Source organism: Vigna umbellata, chromosome 2 (genome assembly GCF_029865625.1).
Source record: "Vigna umbellata cultivar VRB3 chromosome 2, Vumbellata_1.0, whole genome shotgun sequence".
Taxonomy (NCBI): domain Eukaryota; kingdom Viridiplantae; phylum Streptophyta; class Magnoliopsida; order Fabales; family Fabaceae; genus Vigna; species Vigna umbellata.
This window is the reverse complement of record NC_142166.1, coordinates 18,392,978-18,413,091: the sequence shown is the minus strand read 5'-3', so window position 1 is coordinate 18,413,091 and position 20,114 is coordinate 18,392,978. Positions and strand designations below refer to the sequence as shown.

The window sequence follows — 20,114 nt, the reverse complement described above, 5'->3', positions numbered from 1 at the left end:
CCCTAGACAATCAAGATTCATTCATTAACCATAAACTACCAACAAGATGTTGTAACATGATATAATTCCATTCAAATACATATATATATATATATATATATATATATATATATATATATATATATATATATATAAAGCAATCTTTTCAGTAATTATACATTCACACCAAGCAAATGAAATTTTATTAACTTCCATAGAATTTAGTCAATCAAATGTAAAATGAGTTACAGTGAAACAGTTTACTATGTTAACAATCAAATTCCAGATTTCATCAAAAGAACTCAATTAATTCACCCTTACACTGCATTTTAACAAAACACACAATTATTTCCCCAAAAGTAATTAATATTATACTTGCAAAAAAGTGATTTAGCCAGTAAGCCAACTAATATACAATCTTTGAATTCAAATTCACCAGTACTCTATATGCTTTAAACACTTGTTTTATTAACAATCCTAATAAACATAGAGCATAAAAGGTCTAATTACTTTAACTTCCTAACCAACAAAATCATGCGTATAGATACACAAATTCTCAATGAAAGGGAATTTAGTTGATTTACCTTTGTGGTCAAGAAAGACCAAATAAAACTTGGAGCCAGATAATGCCATATAGTGCAACTCCTATTCTTTGATGACTATTGTTGAAGAGGTTGTTGAAATTTTTTATGGACATGATTGCTCCAACTATGGCAAGCAGCACAACAATCATCTACTGAATAGAAATTCAAAAGTATATATATCATGTTAAAAAGGAAAATGGCATCAGTGAAAGAAATACTTTAGACATAAAAGGTTATTTAATAAAATGCCTTTCTCGTCCTCAAAGTATTCACATGTCTTTTTTCAATAAACTAGGAGGTAATCACCAATGCATAATCTCATTAGCTACTAACAAGCTTTAGGGTAAAAAATGAACTAAAATTCGGAATCTAACAGTAAATCAATGCTACAACTAATCATATAACACTCAAGTGTTGGAGACTACATTTAATAGACTATAAAATATTCTATGCCCTATGCAAAGTCACATGAAAAGGTTTACTCCTTAGTATCTTTGAAACAAACACTTATGTTTTAGAAATGCTTATAAATAACATTTAAAAACGAAATATGACTAAAAACTTATTTTAAGCGTTATGAAGTCTGCAACATGTTCAGCAAAGAGATTGTTTCTCACTAAAAAAAATTAAGAATCATGAAATATATATATATATATATATATATATATATATATAAAGTTAAAACTATAATATACAAATTTAGTTCCGAAGTATGTTTGTTATTTCTCTTGAAAAAAACTAATGTACAATGAGTACATGGTTAAAATCATTTTCTGACTCGAGCAAGATAATCATCCACTTTCTGTGATATAGCATTCTCAAAGTAAACCAGAACCAAGTACAAGAACTTAAGGCACAATACATGGTTGAGGTCATTGTTTCGTATGATATAAAAGCATTTTAAAGTTAACTAGTTGGATTATAAATGGATGAGTAATTTAAAAGTTATCAGATAACTACTGTTTTCATACACGACTTCCATGGTGATACAGGTAATACTAATACATTACATGGACAGTGCAGTGACTTAGACTGCCTCGCTGGTTTATAGTAGTTAATATAAATTATAGTACACATAAAAATAGGTGACTTCTAGCATAAAAAATGAAACTTTAACCAAGAACACAAGAATTATACTGCTTAACTGATTTGAAATTCTCCACTGGCATGAACTTCCTTCACCCTCTTGTCATATTCATCTTCTTCATCCTCCTCTTCCTCCACATCTTCTTCCCCTTCCTCTTCTTCACCGTCCCAGCCAAAACCTTTGACAGGCCTAGAAACCGGAGGAGGGTCCCTTGCTTCTCCCACAATTTTCATTATCTCCTCCACACTTTGAACAGAAAAACTTGGGTTGCCTCTCTGGTAATAGACAGCTTGAGCTGATTCAGTTAACTCTCTTGGAAGATTTCTGTTCAAATTGTACAAGTCTAAATTTTGCATTGCCCCGGATCTCTGACAAACCAATGCATAATCTCATTAGCTACTAACAAGCTTTAGGGTAAAAAATAAACTAAAATTTGGAATCTAACAGTAAATCAATGCTACAACTAACCTTATATTCTTTGGTTCATGAAGGGCTGCTTGTAATTTTCTAGTGCTCTTGGGATGAACCAACAAGGGGAAACATGATGAATACAAGAGAAGCAAACTGAAACTCAATCTCAATCTTAATCTCAGTCTCCAATTCCAGAAGATACAAGGAAGCAAAAGAACTATAACATTCTAAGCAGAAACTGAGTGTGTACTTGTGGGGAAAAGTGGAGTACTTAGTCATTGGCACCTTCACGATGTTCCTCCTGGCATTGGAGGCAGACTTTTGAACGGCGGCGACGGCGGCAACTGCTTCCCTCCCTTAACAACTTTTGTCACCCTTCTCACCTGAACCACCCTATCTTCGAACCCGTCGCGGACCTTCTCCTTCTTCGTGTTGGACCCGAACCCCGTGTCCTGCTTCACCAGGGCGTCCGTTTCGAAGACATCATTCCCGAGCACGGAAACGCCGCTGAAGGTAGGGCCGTAGAGCTCCTCGTAGGCTGCGGCGATCTCGTCCTCTGTCTTGAGGGGGCCATCGTCGAAGGAGGGAGGGGCGAAAAATCCCTCTGCAGGCTCCGGGGGGTTGAAGTCAATGTCTTCCAATGGGTTGACATTGTTGGAGGTGTCGATGTCATCGGAGGGTTTGCATTTGGCGTAGAGGAGGGACGGGTGGTGTTGGGGTTTGGCGAAGAGGAGGGAGACGGTGTGCTGCGACGAAGGGAGAAGAGAGAAGCGGGAATTGCGAAAAAATGGCCATCGTTGAGATTAGGGTCGAGAGGTTTTGGGAGGGAGAAGATTTCACAATACTGAATTTGGGAGAATGGGATAACGAAATCCCAAATTCTCATTTCACTCAATTGAACCTTTTACTGAAGGGCGTATTCCTTCGGTACTGTCATTGCCTTACCGAAGCATAAAAGACCGTCGGTATTAATCCTTCGGTAATAAACATATTTCTTGTAGTGGATAACATTCCATAAAACATACTTAAACATGTCTTAAAATACACATCAATGCTCAAAAGAAACTATAAAAGCCACACGACTAGAAAACAAAAGAGGAAAACCTTGTAGAGTGGCATTGAGCGGCACCCTCCTATTGCTGAACGACATTCTCCTCGCATTCATGGAGCCTAAGGCCTACCCCGTTGCAGTTGGGCGCCAAACCTCTCACATTTATGGCACTCAAGCCCCGCTAAGAGTCATTGCACCACACCAAAACACCTCAACCCCTCTTTTTTGACCTTAGAGGCTCTCTGTACCTATCCAAATGGTGTATATATTGCCCTAAACCTAAAGAACACTTTAAGAACATGTTCCTAACTTAAAATGGACACTCTCCACCCAATTTACCTATTATAATCCACCCAAACTCACTTTCACCTATTCTCATGCAAAGTTCAACTTCCTAAGGGTCCAAACAAGTTAGAAATGGTCTAACAATAGACCCAAACTCTTTACTTCAACCCAAACCTTCTACATCAAAATCTCACTACCCAAAAGCCTATAACTTTGATAACCTACTTCCCCACTTCATTTCAACCAATTTTCAACATCAACAAACTTCATAACATATCATTCATTACAATAATCACATCTGAAACACATCATACCAAAACTCAATCATCAAAGAACTAATGACCATTATTTAAATGAACTTACACTAACATAAATATAGTAATTATAAGTAAAGCAACCTATCATCCACGAAATCACCAAACTTACACAAAAAACATAATTTAAAGAAAGATTACTAGCTTTCCTTACCTTAAAAAGAATGTGACCAAATTCAACATTATGCACTACCTTTGCTTAGAGCTCAAGGAACTCTAGAAACACCTATAGAACATAGAATTGTGATCAAAGAGAGCCCTTAGAACCTCTGATCTACAAGAAGCTAGAAAAGAAAGCCAAATGACATATGCAAAAGAAGAACATGCATGGCTTCAAACTAAGATCGAAAGAAAAAAAGAGCTGAAACTTACTTACTCTAGAATAGAAATTGATCGGTAGATGTTGGAGAACGCACCGCGGTGAGCTTCTAGACACTTCCTGATCCTCAAACAGATAATCGAGGAGTTAGAATTTGTAGAGAGAAGAAAAAGAAAACTCAGAGAAAGAGTTCTAGAGAGATAGCGAATCTTTTAGATAATGAGACGAGTTTATGAAATTATATTTATATTATTGAATTATTTTAACTTATAAATACTCGGTCTCATTATTTTAAAACATCTATCTACTCTAATACTCTATTTTCTAGTTTCTTACATCAATTATTTTTAATTTCAATTCTAAAGTGATGAAAGCCTATTTGATGAACTAAATCATGTTCCTCAATTAAGGTTTAAGGTTTAAGATGATATAGGATTCCTCAATTAAGGTTTAAGGTTTAAGATGATTTAGGATTCCTCATATAAGATTTAAGGTTTAAGATGATCTAGGATTCCTCAAATAAGATTTAAGGTTTAAGATGATCTAGGATTCCTCTTAAAGTCTTTATATAATTTTGTATAAAAAATCTTTTTAAAATCAATAAAAATATATATATTTAAATTGTTATTGAATTTAATTTTTAAGTAATGTGTAATTTTTAAATATAATAGATAATATACTTTAACATGAAATCAAAACATTTTAAATTTAATTAATAATTCAAATTTCATATCTCAATTCATGAAAATAAAACCATGTAAATTTTAGGTTAATCTGTCTTCACATATTTTATATACTAGCACTTTATCCAATGAACGAGATTATCTTTAAAATAAATAAAAAGGGTTAAATATGTTTTTAGTCCCTCAACTATCATGCGATTTTAGATTTAGTCTCTCTCTCTAACTTTGGTACACTTTGATCCTTCTCCTTAAGGAAACTGTAATTTTTATTCCTCCAAAAGTAACGGCTTTAAATTTGGTCTGAGGTGGCTAACGGTGTGCTAGGTTTGATGTCACGTTAGAAATTGAAAATTTGTGAAAATGCTTTGGTCATTTTCTCTTCCTCGTTACCACGGCTAACAACCCTTCTCTCTCTCCGCCTCGGCCTTCACCCCTGACACCACCACCTTTGCCCCAACCCTTCTCCCTCTCTTCCTTGTTCCTGCTAGGTGTGCGACGCCAAGTTGTTCGGCCGAGTTCATCTCATTGTTAACCTCTCCTCTTCCCTCTCTTAATGTCGTCAACGACACCACCACCAGCACCACCATCACCTACCTCCCCCACCGCTTCCCGTACTCCTCCTCTCCCATGTTGCTTAGGCAGTGATAGTTGTTCCTTTCTTTCTGGGTGTAACCTCCATACTTGATTCAAAATCATCACATTAACCAAAATCCTAAACCAATGCCCAAACACTCAAATAATAATCAACCGATTATGCCTTTCTTAATTAATTAATTTATATATATAATGGGACGAGAATCAACATGGTAAATGAGTTGTCGTGTTTGATAATTCAATTTCAGGTGTTTCAATCTGGAATGGATGCATTGGTTCTGTCTATAGTTCCAGGGGACATTGGAAAGCCAACTACGAAATTGGAGAAAGTTGCATTTCGAGATGGAACTATAGACAGTAGATAAAAAGTGATTTTTGAAGTAATAGAAGCAAGACTCTTTGGCACTCTATATTTTAATTTGACTACATGCTCCAATAAGACACATGCTTTCCAACTGTAATGTTTTTATATGTCGGTCTGTCCTAATACTGGGTGGAGGGAGTGGAACTCCTCTGGTGAAATCTGCTGGTGTTATTTTAACAAGGTTGGCTTCTCTCTCCTGGTTAATGAATCAGCTTGGACTTATTATTAAGAAGTGTGTAATTAGAGTTTGAAATTTGTTTGAAATTTGTCCAAAATCCTATTTACTGAAGTTTTGATAATCATGTAGTTTCTGATAAATTTCAACTAATGAGAGTCTCGGAGAGAGTGTATGTCCAGACTATTATGTTAGAAAGTGTGTTCCTAGCTCTCTTCATAATTATTTATCATATTGTGGTAAATAATTATATGTTCTTTTATTTCTTAAATATTTTTTTCACTCTGCTTTAAACCCCTGTTTTCAATCTTCTAATGCCTAATACAGCTGCATGGTGGTTAAACTGCCCTTCTGCCCCGCCTGTTTTTGGTTTCTATTTATTTAGGTTGGAAAAAAAATTATGGAATGCAGGAAGAAAGTTACGAAGGTGAAGGAAAAAGTGTCACTTAAAAATTATTCAAGTTTGATCCTGTGACTTTTCTAAAAAATATTAACAAATATTCCGATTAAACTAATACTAAACTTAAATATTATATCTTAGCTAGAGTATATATAAATGTTAAAAAATTGTTTGCTTAGTGGTATTACGATTAAATGAATCATATTTCTTTTTATATTTTAAAATAAACTAAAATAAGTTTTAGTTCGATTTTTTTTTTTTGTATAAATATATGTGGTCAAGTGATATTGTGACATCCCAAAATATCATATACACATATAATATATTAGGATTCAGCTATTATAATATGTAAAAGCAGTTGAGAGATAGAGATAATAGTATTTAAATATGTATATACAGTCATCCAAAAGATAGAGGGAATTAAAACGAAAATCAAACTTGAGTACAAGTTTCCAAAGTTCTCCAAAATACAAGGTTATTGAAATTTTAAAGAGACCTAAAAAGTTTTCCAAAAGTGTCGAACTATATAAAATAAAAGCTAGGAGTTTTTCAAAATAACACGCTAATCAACTAAGACCTAGTCGAGGGCCTAAGTACTAGGGGATGGGTCTTCTTCAACCTCCAAAGCTTGCTCCAATGGTACATCATCACCTACTACTCACATCCAAAGGATTGGATGATCATCGCAAGGGAGAAGACAAACACATACAATGCAAGGGTGAGCTAGGTCTCAACCAAACGTACAAATAATTTCAATTCAATCTAGCATTTCCAAGAACAACCATACACACATAAACATGTAAGTCATCATAAACATAAATATTTATTTCACAAAACTCATTAAAGCAAGCATCCCATCATGTTAAGACTCCTAGACACGTCCGGACATAGAATGTATGTAGAGCTGGGGCGGGTTGTGCACTTGTGATGGCCCCTACTGCTTTGCAAAGCCATTGCCGAGGGGTTCCACCCGACCATACACAACGCTAGTCCGTTACCGCGGAATAGACCTTCAGTGATAACGCCTACCCTAGGACCTCCCACTACTCCCACCACACGCGTCAATCCTCTCTAAGTGAGAATGAAAGACCGTTGGAGTGTTAGGGATAACCCCCCATATGGAAGCTGATAACGGTTGAAAAACCGTTATTTTTATGCTTAAAATTGATACCAAAAGCAACCTTTAAGACTTAGAAACTAGCTTGAACTCATATTTTTGCTTTAGTTTTGTGAATAAGAGAGTTAAAAGTGAATTTAATGGTTTTGTGCAAGATTCCCTTGATTTTATAGGCTAATTGAATGATTTGAAAGAAGAATTGAAGTACCGAATGATTGGAATGCTGAAAAGTCAACCAGAAACCAGAAAAGTCAACCAGTCAACCAGAAAAGTCAACCAGTCAACCAGAATGCTGAGAAGTCAACCAGAATACAGAAAAAGTTCCGCTAAGTGGTAAAATACCGCTGAGCGCCACTTTTCAGGTGTCCAAATCACCGCTGAGGGAAAGAAACAACAGCTAGGGGCAAAATGGATCATGCGCTATTACCGCTCAACGGTAAAATACCGCTGAGCGCCATTCTAAATGGGCTTGGACCGGTTTTTTGTTACTTTTATGGGTTTCGGCCTAATTTTCTGTATTTTTAGAATAGTATATAAGCTTTAGGATGTCCTAGGGTTTGTATCTTTGGCTGAGACGAAGCAAACACTCACTTTTCCCACCCCTTGGAGGAAGATCTTGGATGCTGAGGCTACCTGCTCATCCTTCTAGGGTTCTATCTTTCATTCTTTCATTATTGTTCATCTAGCTTCACCATGAATATGGTGAACTAAACCTTGTATTGTTGTTGGGGAATCAATGTAATCTTGTGAAACTCTTATATATGGAATTTGTGTTTAAACATCTTATTTAAGATACATGCTTTCTTTCATCATTAGTTAGGGTTTTTCCTCTTTGCTCAAAGCATGCATTGTTTAACTCATTCGATGCCATGATTATTGATTTTGTCGATATGGGAACGTACGAGGAAATCTAGATCCGGGGAAAATCTCCCAATAGCATATTGGTTGCCTTTAAGCTTTTGTGCTTCAGAATTAATTATTAGGGATGCTAGGAATTGTATGAACTCGTAATTAAGGATAGGCCTTCTTGCAAGGTGATTTAGAGAGTGGCATTAGCATTGATGAAAAGAATGATGAATTCCTAAAATTATATGAGAGTGGATAAGATGAAATTGATAACCCCAACAACATACTCATCCATCTAATTCATTAAAGTGTTTGTATTCCTCTTTTCCATTGATCAAATTCATGCATACATGTTTAATTATTGTCTTTTGCATTTAAAACCTAAAATCAATTGTTCACAAGTCTTAAATAATCAACAAATCATATAGATAACTAGGCCGTGAGTCCTTTGGCAGAACGATACTTGGTCTTACCGAGTTTTATTACTTGATACGATTCGGTCACACTTGCCGAGGGTTAAACAAGTTTGTGGCGCCGTTTTTCGGTGTTCATAAATTTGTCATCAGAAGCCTCTCACATTCATTCAATACACTAACTGATCCCACTGAGAGATCTTAATTTCATATTCAATCCGACCACTTTAAATCACATGATATTCCTCTTGGATCAATAATGTACCTCATAAACCACTTTGATTCATCAAACATAAACTTTCATAGTCATTCAAGTGCATTCTTACTATATTGTCTCGTACCAAACCCATACACCATGATACAACATCAACCATGTCATAAAAACAACTCATACATTACATACTTTCAGAAAACCATAACTTATTAACACAAATTTCTTTAGGACTCTTAATTTTCAATACTTAAGTAATTCAAACAGCTTGGAGGCCCTCACCAATGGCTCCGGAAGGGTCAAAACCCCCCAAACGACCTAAAGAACGTCCAAAACGGACATCCTGAACCCCGAAAACCACCCAAAACTGTCCTGAATGATTTTCTGACGACAATAATCGATTATCATATGTGATAATCGATTATTTGCGAGAGCTTTGAAGAGGATACAACTCTCTGACTAAAATAATCGATCATCAAGTGAGATAATCGATTATTCTTATCAATTTTTGACAGCAACGTGATTTTTCTGGTTTTGGTGCATCTTGGACACTTTAATGAGTTTCTTACACTCCAAACTTGATCTATATGACGAAATAAACCTGTATAACTGATTCTAATACTTCCTAATCTTATTATCTAGTGATTTAATTTTGATTTAAACTTTAAACCCTCAATTTCATCAACCTAGGTACTCAATTCTGAAACTACCACTTATAAATTATTTTTAACACTTTTAACACTCCTAATGAGTCACAATTAACTTACCCAAGTTATCTAAATTGATCCTAACAGCCTGGAATACAAAATTCAGATTTTGACTACCTTAGTTCTCTTCATAGGTTATAAACTTCAATGATTCACATGGTTATTTCCTAATAAATTATTTAACAGAATTCAATTCTTCTAAGCATTCAAAATTATCACAGCATTGTATCAATACCAGTTCCTAATCATCCAATTCACAGTTCATATCAACATTAACCAGCAGTACACGATCAAATAGGCAAAATCACAAGTTTTCAGATTATCCTTAATTAAAATCCAACCCATAAACTTTACATGCACTCTATCACTATATCTACTAAATCTAACTCATGCAAATTCAAGAATTTCACAGAACAGCACAAAAACCCCAACTTCCCTTACCTCTAGTGTAGACAACCAAGCTCAAGTAGGAACCCTAGACCACTTGCTTGCACTCCCAAAATGTTAGAATCACCTATAAATCATCAATTGATGATGGAAAACGAATCTTAGAACCAAATAGAAGCTAGATTATGGAAGAAAACGAAATGGGTTGCATGCAACAAGTTCAATCGCATGCTTACAACCCTAGGGCACACGAGAAAGGGGGTTTTCTTACCGGTTGGAGAAAACGGAAAATCAATCGGTAGAAACGTAGCTCTTGGAGTCTTGAAGGTCTAGGTAGCTTCAATTCGAGAAACAAATGGTTAGATTTTGAAGTTGGAACAGAGAGAGTGGCAAGGCAAGGAAGAAAAGAGAGAGTGCTTGAAAGAAAAGGGGGAACGTTCTTCTGAAGCACAATTTAGATGTGGTTTCTTTTTTTTTTAGGAGATTAAGTCTTTTTACTTTACTAATTTTGCCCAACCTATCCTATGCTGCCACGTATACACACTTTTTGGTTATATTTTATAAGGCCTTACATATATGTTTCTATTTTATCTACAAGATGATGTTATATAAGTTTTAGCCCTTGGCATCATTGCCTTTGCTGCTTGCGGTCTTGAGCCACTCATTCGACTTACCAAGGTTTTGTTCCTTCAAGTAAAGTTTCCTTTAATTTTTAATTATTCATTTATCCCAGATCTAATTGATTAATATGATAAACACTTTTTCTGATTATGAAAAAAATATTTTCAGAGAACCGACAACAATTGGAAGAAAAGTAGTTCGCGATGTATTATGACATCTTATTTTCAGCCATTGTTGTTATGGACTACGACAATGCTCATATGCATGTTTGTTCTCAAGCATAGACTCAAGAGTTTGAACAAATAAAATAAAAGATTTTGTTTCGGTATAGATATTCGAGACCGAGATGCGGACCTTGCTGGTGTGCCTTTGTTGCTTCTAAGTATATCGGAAACTCACTTCTCCTTAATTGATGTCACCTGTTCACCTTTCTGGAAGTCGTACACTCTCCTTCAAGTTGCACATCTCGTCCACTCCAACAGAAGAGGTACCTGCGAAGATACTTCGGCGCTCAAGTCAGGCATGGGTTATGGAACCTCAGTTCTTAAGGAAAATGATTTTATTATCACCGTAAAGTATTTTTTAGTATTCAATGGAACGTACCTGGCCTCATGGTGCCTTCCTGTATTTAACCTTAATAAAATCTGCAACAGACTTACCTTAAACAGATTTGCCTTAAAATCCGATCAGTTGCCCGTAATCAGCGTTATTAATATCTTTAATCAGATATTTTTGACTATTTCGTCTTCTGGTGGACTATTGTTCCAATTACTTAAATGTTGGGCCGATTGGCCCAACATCGTTTAACTTGGTTGAGTGTTAAACCTGGTTTGACTTGGTTAAGTGAGTCTAGCTTGACTTTTAACGTGCACTGAACCTGTTTGATTTGGTTGACGAGCGCTTCTAGCTCAGTAGATAGAGCGATCATTATCGTATGCGAACGCTCACTGTTCGACTTAGGTATCTTACTATACATAATGCCCCCCAAGTCTAAGTTAACCGTTCGGTTTGTATGGGTAGGTTGACTATAGGACTTCGGAGTGATGGTCGTCATGGGGAGTCTCTACTGCGCACCGTTTCATTTTGACGCTTTGTTTGCCAAACAAACCTTTAGGTTTTCCCACTTTTGAGGCAATTGCAAAGTCTCAAAAACAGAGCCGTTAGATCATCTTGATCCTACGGTGCACATCGCTTTATGTCAGTTTCCCCTCACTAATGCGAAAGGATATTTGAAAAAACCCGATTGACTCAACCGTCACTTATCATTTCTACATCAACTTCTTTCTTCTCCAAATTCTCTAGCTCTCTCTCATGATTTGTCAGGTAACCATGGATCCTTGCCCTATTTTACATTGCTCTCCAGAATCTGCGGAAGAAAGGGGGCGAAGTAGCAACGTCGAGGCGCTGGGAGATTTCTCTACCGGAGTTCATCGTGAAATCACCACCATACTTAGCGGTGAAAGTGCTTTTTTATATGGTAATGTCGCCGTCAAGAACCCGGAAAACCCCTCTCCGTCGTCTCCCAATGTTATTGGCTACGACTGGGCTTCCCATGACGTAATTGACTTTCATAGTCTGTTTAATAGCAAACCTGTATTATAGAATATGGTAGAGAGTAGTTGTATCCTGAGGACCTTAGGTTACAAATCTTGTATAAAACTGAATGCTTGTCGGGATAGTGAAAGGGTTTTTCATGGTAAAGAGAACTCTGCTGACGATTTTTCACGTCTACTCTTGCCTGTTTTACAATATGTATGTGAGATTACCCTTTAGCGTGTTTCAGATAGATGTGCTGAAAATCCTAAATGTTGCCCACACTCAGTTACACCCAAATAGCTAGGGGTACATCCAAGTCTTTGCCGCTATGTGCCAAGCTTTGGCCATTAAACCGACTTCATCTCTGTTTTTGCACTTCTTTAGAGCTCGCCCAGTCGCAAGGAGAGGTTGGGTTTCTTGATTTTTGAACCTAGGAATGCCATTTTGGAATTGTATTCCCAATCTTTTAGAGGTTTTAAGGATAAGTTTTTTAGAGTGACGATCACTGAGTCGGGTCGCCCCTTCCTTTTTAACGAGGATAACAGCCGTAGGTTCCCTCTTTACTGGACCCAAGATCTTCTTAAATTCACTTCTTGGTCGTAAGATAAAATGACCATTGATGAATGGACGCTTTAAATGTTTTGACTGCGCTGCCACGCCCCTTTTCTTCCCGGAAGATTATAAACTGCCTTGAGCATGATGATTTTGACTCAAGGGTATTTGGTATGTTCTTCTCATTGATGTCCTTAGTTGTTATCGAATCGTGATTGATTTGTGGATAATGTCTCTTATTTGCAGATATCATGGGAAGAAAAGGCCATGTTCGCGACTGGTTTAGGATTATGAGTGAATCCAAGCCGGGTAGCGTTCGCGATGTTCAAAGTGCCGCTGAGGGTGTTTCGGGGGAAAAGGCCACAAATTCTCCGCAGATCAATCGGCCATCCTCTCCGAACGTGACGGTCATCGAAGAGCATCTGTTTGTAAGGAAGCGTAACAGAAAACAAGCAGTTGAGAAGCCAAGTAGTTCAAAGAAAATTAAAGACTCCCAAGAGCCGAGCGATCGCCCTATTATAGGCGGTATGTGGAGTTCAGCTTTTAATTTGGGTCACCAAATTATCTTGAATTTGGACGAATCTGAGAAAAAGGTAGTCGAAGGTATGACCGAACAACAAATGGCTGATACCGTCGTGGAATTTGTGTGTCCAACGGCTATGGCAACCTCGCATCTGGCGTACGCTTCGGATAGAGGCGTTCTGAGGACTGAGTTGCAAAAAGTCCAAACACAGCTAAAGGAAGTTGTAGCTGCTCATTCTCAGTGCGAGCAGAGACAAAAACAGTCCGAGGAACTGTTGACTAAGGCGCACATGCTGATGGGGAATATGCAGAGGACCGGCGCTGAACTGAAGAAAGAGCACGATCAATTTGCGGATGAGTTGGAAATGCTGAGGAAGGAAGCCTTTGATCATAAGAGAGTTATTACTTCATTGACGGAAGAAAGGGACACCCTGCTCCTGACGACTACTGGAGATAAGGAGATAATGGAGGAGATGGGTAAGGCTATTGTTTTAGAGCATACCCGAGGTTTCAAGAAAGCCTTGAGACAAGCATCTCATCTCCTCAATATATCCACTGCAGGTGTCGATTTCGACCCAAGAAAAGATGTCTATCAAGGGCATCTGGTATCTCTAAGTGAGATTCCTGAAGGTGCTCTTCTGGAATCTAAACCTGCTGAAACTGAAGAAAATGTTGTCGCGGAAACACCTACACCTATTATTGGGGAAATCAGGGAGGAGGATCCTATTGCTCCTTCTACCAACGTTGTTGATGTTGTACATGTTGAATAGAGTAGGCTTTTGAATGTTTGAACCCTTTGCTTTTGCTATCTACTTTTGTATTTACTTAAGGTACTTGGTACTTGTTGCTTCAATGACTTTTGTGTTGTCGATTTTGTATGTTTAAAGCATTTATTTGATGATTACTGGTTGTCGAATGATATTATTTTTTCGGTATGATTGTGACCACCTGGTAGAGTTTGTACCCTCCACTTGGTTCCATAGTAGTTGCCTTTATGTTGGCCTGAGCTAGGTGTTCTTGGGTGAACGTAACCTAGACTAGGGGAGAGTCTCCTAGGTTTGATGTTCTGGGTGTTCTAGGGTGAACATCTACCAGAGGGAGTGTATCCCTATATTCAATGTGCCTGGGTGTTCTAGGGTGAACATCTACCAGAGGGAGTGTGTCCCTATACGCGATAAGCTGGGTGTCCGAGGGCGAACATCTACCAGGTCTGGGAGTGTTTCCTTGGTTGGGTGCCTTAGCCTGAACGGTTCTCTAGCGTCCGTTCTTGTAGTTTGTATACAGGGCATGATTATCTGCAGTGTTAGTAATTAAATCACCTTTCAACAATTTTAGGAGTCTTGTAGACTGAAAACCACCTGCTTGTGCTTATCTTGAAGATAATATATATGACGGAAGGCAAATGGATACAAATTTATTACTGTAAACGGAGAAGTAGTGTTTGATAGGAATAAACATGCGAAAACAAATTTCAAATGTAATAAAATTTAAGATGTGTGGCATTCCAGGTGTTTGGGATGGCTTGTCCATTAAGGAGTTCTAGGTGATAAGCTCCATTCATTAAATCCTCTGTAATGTGGAACGGTCCTTCCCAATTGGCTGCCAACTTTCCATGAGCTCGGTTCTTTCTTGCTTCCCCTCTTTTTCGCCACACGAGGTCGCCTTCTTTGAAGGCTCTGGGTCTTATCTTGGTATTGTAGCGTCGGGAAAGCATTCTTTTCTAGGCCGCTGTGCGAATTGAGGCAACTTCTCGACGTTCGGGTAGCATGTCGAGGTTTATCTACAACTGTTTGGCGTTGAGGTTCATATTTTGGATGCCTCGCCTTAACGACGGCTCTCCAACTTCTACCGGAAGCATGACGTCCGTGCTATATGTGAGGTTGAATGGAGTTTCTCCAGTGGATCCATGCGGGGTGCACCTATACGCCCATAATACTTTCGGGAGCTCCTCTACCCATAAGCTTTTAGCTTCACCGAGCCGTTTTTTTTGAATTCTGTGAGTACAACTTTGTTGGCAGCTTCAGCTTGCCCATTTGTTTGTGGGTGTTCTACCGAGCTGGTGACATGTTTAATTCCCAAGCTCTTAAGGAAATCTTCCAGTTTCTTTTTGATGAATTGTCGGCCGTTATTAGTGATGATTTTCTAAGGCAGACCGAATCGGCATATCAAGTGCCAAATAAAATTTTGTACACGTTGAGCGCTTATGACCGCTAATGCCTTAGCCTCAATCCACTTTGTGAAGTAATCGATCGTCACCAGGAGGAACTTCGGGACCGAGATGCAGACCTTACTGGTGTGCCTTTGCTGCTTCTAAATATCTCGGAAACTCACTTCTTCTTAATTGATGTCACCTGTTCACCTTTCTGGAAGTTGTACACTCTCCTTCAAGTTGTACAGCTCGTCCACTCATCCAAAGGGGCGGGGGGGTACCTGCGAAGATACTCCGAAGCTCCAGTCAGGCATGGGTTGTGGAACCACAGTTCTTAAGGAAAATGATTTTATTATCACCGTAAAGTATTTGTTTTTAGTATTCAATGGAACGTACCTGGCCTCCTGGTGCCTTCCTGTATTTAACCTTAATAAAATCTGCAACAGACTTACCTTAAATAGATTTACTTTAAAATCCGGTCATTTGCCCGTAATCAGCGTTATTAATATCTTTAATCAGATATTTTTGACTATTTCGTCTTCTGGTGGACTATTGTTCCAATTACTTAAATGTTGGGCCGATTGGCCCAACATCGTTTAACTTGGCTGAGTGTTAAACCTGGTTTGATTTGGTTAAGTGAGTCTAGCTTGACTTTTAACGTGCACTAGACCTGTTTGATTTTGTTGACGAGCGCTTCTAGCTCGGTAGATAGAGCGATCATTATTGGATGCGGATACTAGCGCTTTATAACTCAATGGATAGAGCGATCATTATCGTATGCGGACGCTCACTGTTCGGCTTAGGTATCTTACTATACAGATTTTATATAAGAGTTTTGGGATTGAACTAGAGTTTGCATAACAGAATTGTAACATAGGCCTAAGCCTAACAAGAGTCTCTGGCGTCAAACAAACTTCAGAAATTTAACACACAATAATCTGGAAACTGTTGCACATCCTGTTTAAAAAAAGCGCACTTAACTTCTGTACCGCTGTCAAACACACATAATTGTCCTATCAGCTAACAATAAGTGTTCTCTGGATCAACTTGTAAACAAGGAGAAATTGAAGTCGTTGTGATTGCCACTGGTGTGTAAACATTCTTTGGAAAGACAACACACTTAGTGGATAGCACCAACCAAGTTGGACATTTCCAGAAGGTTCTTCCTGCAATTGGGAACTAAACCTATCGCGCAAGCTTAAATCCAACAATGTACATTCTCACTTGCATAGCAAACTCAAACCGCCATCACAGAAAAATCTTAAGTCGTGTCGCTTTGTTCGCGATTCAACCTCCACGCACAGAACCAATCACGACCTCCATGAGCGAACCAATTGGAACTTTCGTGTCTTCTCCTTCCACGAGAAAATAGAGAAAACCCTGAACCAAAAGAACCCTATCGCAAAGAAAAACCCTAGTCTCAGCTTGAATAACCCGACATTCACGATTTCTAATATAAATTTTTCATAAATCTAATTTTACTTGATTGAAGATAAAATTAAAGAACCCTAATTTTGCTTGATTGATAAACCCCTCTTCTGAGTTTCATAGAAAAATAGAAACGTGACACACTATTAGCCACCTCAGCCCAAATTTAACGTTGTTGCTTTTGGAGGACTAAAAATTACAGTTTCCTTAAGGACAAGGATCAAAGTGTACCAAAGTTTGAAAGAGGGACTAAATCTAAAATCATATGATAGTTGAGGGAATAAAAACATATTTAATCCTAGAAAAGTTATATATATATATATATATATATATATATATATATATATATATATAAATTTGAAGGAGTTAAACATGAAATTAAAATAAATGGTAAAATAATTATATTGAAGAAAAAAAAGACATGATAATATATCGAAGAATAAGGTAAACAGAAAATATAAAATATTGTTTTTTAGTTATACAAATTAAAAAATAGTACAAATATGGAATAACTGTAAATTTTTTTATTACTCTAGGTTCTTCTCACTTCAAATAACAATTTCAAACTTTCTTCCCATCCATAAGAATTATAAATCTTCTATCATAAAACACAGTTACTTGTCATAACAGTTGTAATTAAGTTTAAAAAAAACTGAATTTTAAAATAAAAACTAATTATAATCAACTAAACCTATGTTTCCAAAATGAACAACATAGGATTGAAAAGAAAGAACGGTAAAAAGGAAATTTCATCAAATAATTAAAACATATTATATTATAATCATATAATCATATATAGTTGACTCTAGACTCAATTATTCGGATTCATGCTTTGACATATATACTTAATGTAAGTGTACACTCGTAGTAGTATTTATACTCTATAGAGTTCTAAACAGAGAGATTATCATCGTACTACTGACAAAGTTAATCTTTTCATACCTAAACCAAAAGGCTAGGCAAAAAACCTCTTGTCATTCTCTCCTAGGCTCTATTAATCTCTATATGAGTTGAATAGCTAGTAGAATATCATAATATCCACTTTCAAAATTTACATATGTCAAAGCATATAACAACCATCAAGACTTATATTTCTCCTTGAAATTCTATGAACGACCAAATAACATCCACATATTAAATTTGTCAGATTCAGATCCGCACATTCATTATAATCCTCAACGCATAAAAAGAAGATAGATCAAATCCAAAACCACCAAAGATTTCAGCCAAGAATCATGAAATCTAAACTGATGCTCAATGGTAAGAATGGCGCTCAACACCATTCTTTGTCGCTTAGCGAGAAAGACTTAAAATAGTTCCAGACCTGCAATGAAAAGTGGTGCTTAGCGGTGCCATGTCGTCATTCAGTGCCAAACCAGTCGCAAATGGTCGTTCAACAAGAAAAAGTTACATTCAACAGCTTGAAGTTAAAATGCTTACACACCTAAAACACCAAGCCAACGCTCAGTGCCACACTTATCTCGTTTAGTGCTATATCAAAAAATCTCCACTTTAAATCTATGATTTGTGAAGCTAGAGGCGTGTTTAAATGATCATATTAGTATTTTGGACTCAGTGATTGATTCAAAAACAATTATTAATGTTAGGATGAACATCAATTTGATCAAATGGTCACTTCCTCAGTTTTCTTAATTATTAAAGTCCAAACACACACAACACTTAAATCAACTCATCAATACATCATACAATTCAGGACTGAAACAACAATCAAGTTCAATATAGCGGATTCAACCAAAATTCTCTAATTCACACACACTAGAGTAATTATCGAAGATCAAAGTTCGTCGTTACGAAAAAGGATTTACCGATGGATGTTTGGCCGTCGGTAAGCTGTCGAAAATATCGTATTACTGACAGATTATGATTGCTTCCGACGGAATTTGTCCATCGATAATACCTGTTTTTTTTTTTTAGTTATAGATGACCAATAATTGCAAAGTGACCCTAAAACAGCTCTACAAGCACAAAATATTCTATATTACGAACCTAAGAAACATGACTAAGGTATGCCTTAAAATCGTTGATCAATAGAGAGTTTGATAGAAGACATAGAAGACACATGTAATTTCAAATAACTCACTTGCATGGAAAAACACATAAATTGAGAAAAAAAAAGTAAAAATCAACTTACTATTTTGTAGAAACTGATCAGTTGAAGTAGAAGATCTTGTCTCAAGGATCACTCAGGTGATCTTTGATCTTCGAACAAATGAATAGAGAGTCGAAAATCTTAGAGAAAGTAATGCGCATTAGTTTTCATGGGTAATTTTCAATGTATATTTTTTCTAAGAAAATGTCACAACATCTCAATGGATAAGTTTTCAAGGATTTATTTTGTAGAAAACGTCACAATCGTTTTCAAGGATATTTCTCATTAGTTTTGCCTAATAAATTCTTACACCTATTTGCAAAAAAAAATGTGGAAAACATATACAACTTTTTTTGAAAAAAAAATCAAATAACCTACTTACTACTAGAAGTGAGAATGTCTTTGTCAAAACAACAGTAAAATGTCAAGAAGTAAAGTTCTTACACATGAACTTTGTTGAGTATGTATCAAGAGTCTTATAGTGTAGAATTTGCATCCAAGTGCTAGTTCATGATAGATTTATCCAATTCGGATGTTTTTGAAAGATATAATCTTTAGTCCATGTTGTAGTAAATGTTTTTTTTATATAGTTTCTTGATCCTTTGTTGAATCATGGAAGAATTATAATTATAAAATTTCTTAATTCTTTGCGGTGGTATATATAACCAATGAAAATATATAAAATATTTTTGTAATTATATAAGTATTTATTAACATTCTATTTAACTTTCCTTTTATTAACTAATCTATGTAATTTATTATGATATAATTATAAATTAAAAAAATCTCATAAAACCGAGATAGGAGATTATATAATTTAAGATTTTTGTAAAGATTGTACACATATATTAATTTTGCACTGTCATTTCTTGTGCAAAATTTATAGTTTGTTAGAATTTGATATTTATGTTGGCTTATATGTAATAGTATGTTACACTATTAACAGCAACAAAATTATGTCTGAATACTTAAGCAAATAATGTTGATTTCTTTTCCGGCTAATTTCCTTATGAAATTACGAAGGTGGGTTGGTTTTTAAGAAATTTACATGTGCTTAGCGCGATTTCGTTGCGTGATTTATGATGTAAAGTTTTGTAAATACAAAATGATTTCTTTGTAAATATTGAAGTCATTAAAGTCAATGACGACTTTAATTAAGATTAACTATACTTAATCAAATTCATGCACGAGTTAAATGACTTTTTCTAAAATTCAAAAACCGAAGTCATGGAGACATGAGATGACTTTACTCAAAATTCAAAAATACTA

At 36.3% G+C, this 20,114-nt stretch overlaps 1 protein-coding gene and 2 pseudogenes across 1 annotated transcript; 2 read left to right on the top strand and 1 right to left on the bottom strand.

Moving 5' to 3' along the window:
* Nucleotides 1-1,354: 1,354 nt before the first annotated feature.
* Nucleotides 1,355-11,072, bottom strand: LOC148203544 (small ribosomal subunit protein uS5c-like; annotated as a pseudogene).
* Nucleotides 11,073-11,877: 805 nt separating this feature from the next.
* On the top strand, nucleotides 11,878-12,930 carry LOC148203543 (uncharacterized; annotated as a pseudogene).
* LOC148203542 (uncharacterized) lies at nucleotides 12,927-13,928 on the top strand. Its single transcript, XM_088107645.1, has one exon. It carries the CDS (start codon nucleotides 12,927-12,929, stop codon nucleotides 13,926-13,928), a length of 1,002 nt encoding a protein of 333 aa, XP_087963771.1.
* The last annotated feature ends 6,186 nt before the right edge of the window (nucleotides 13,929-20,114 follow it).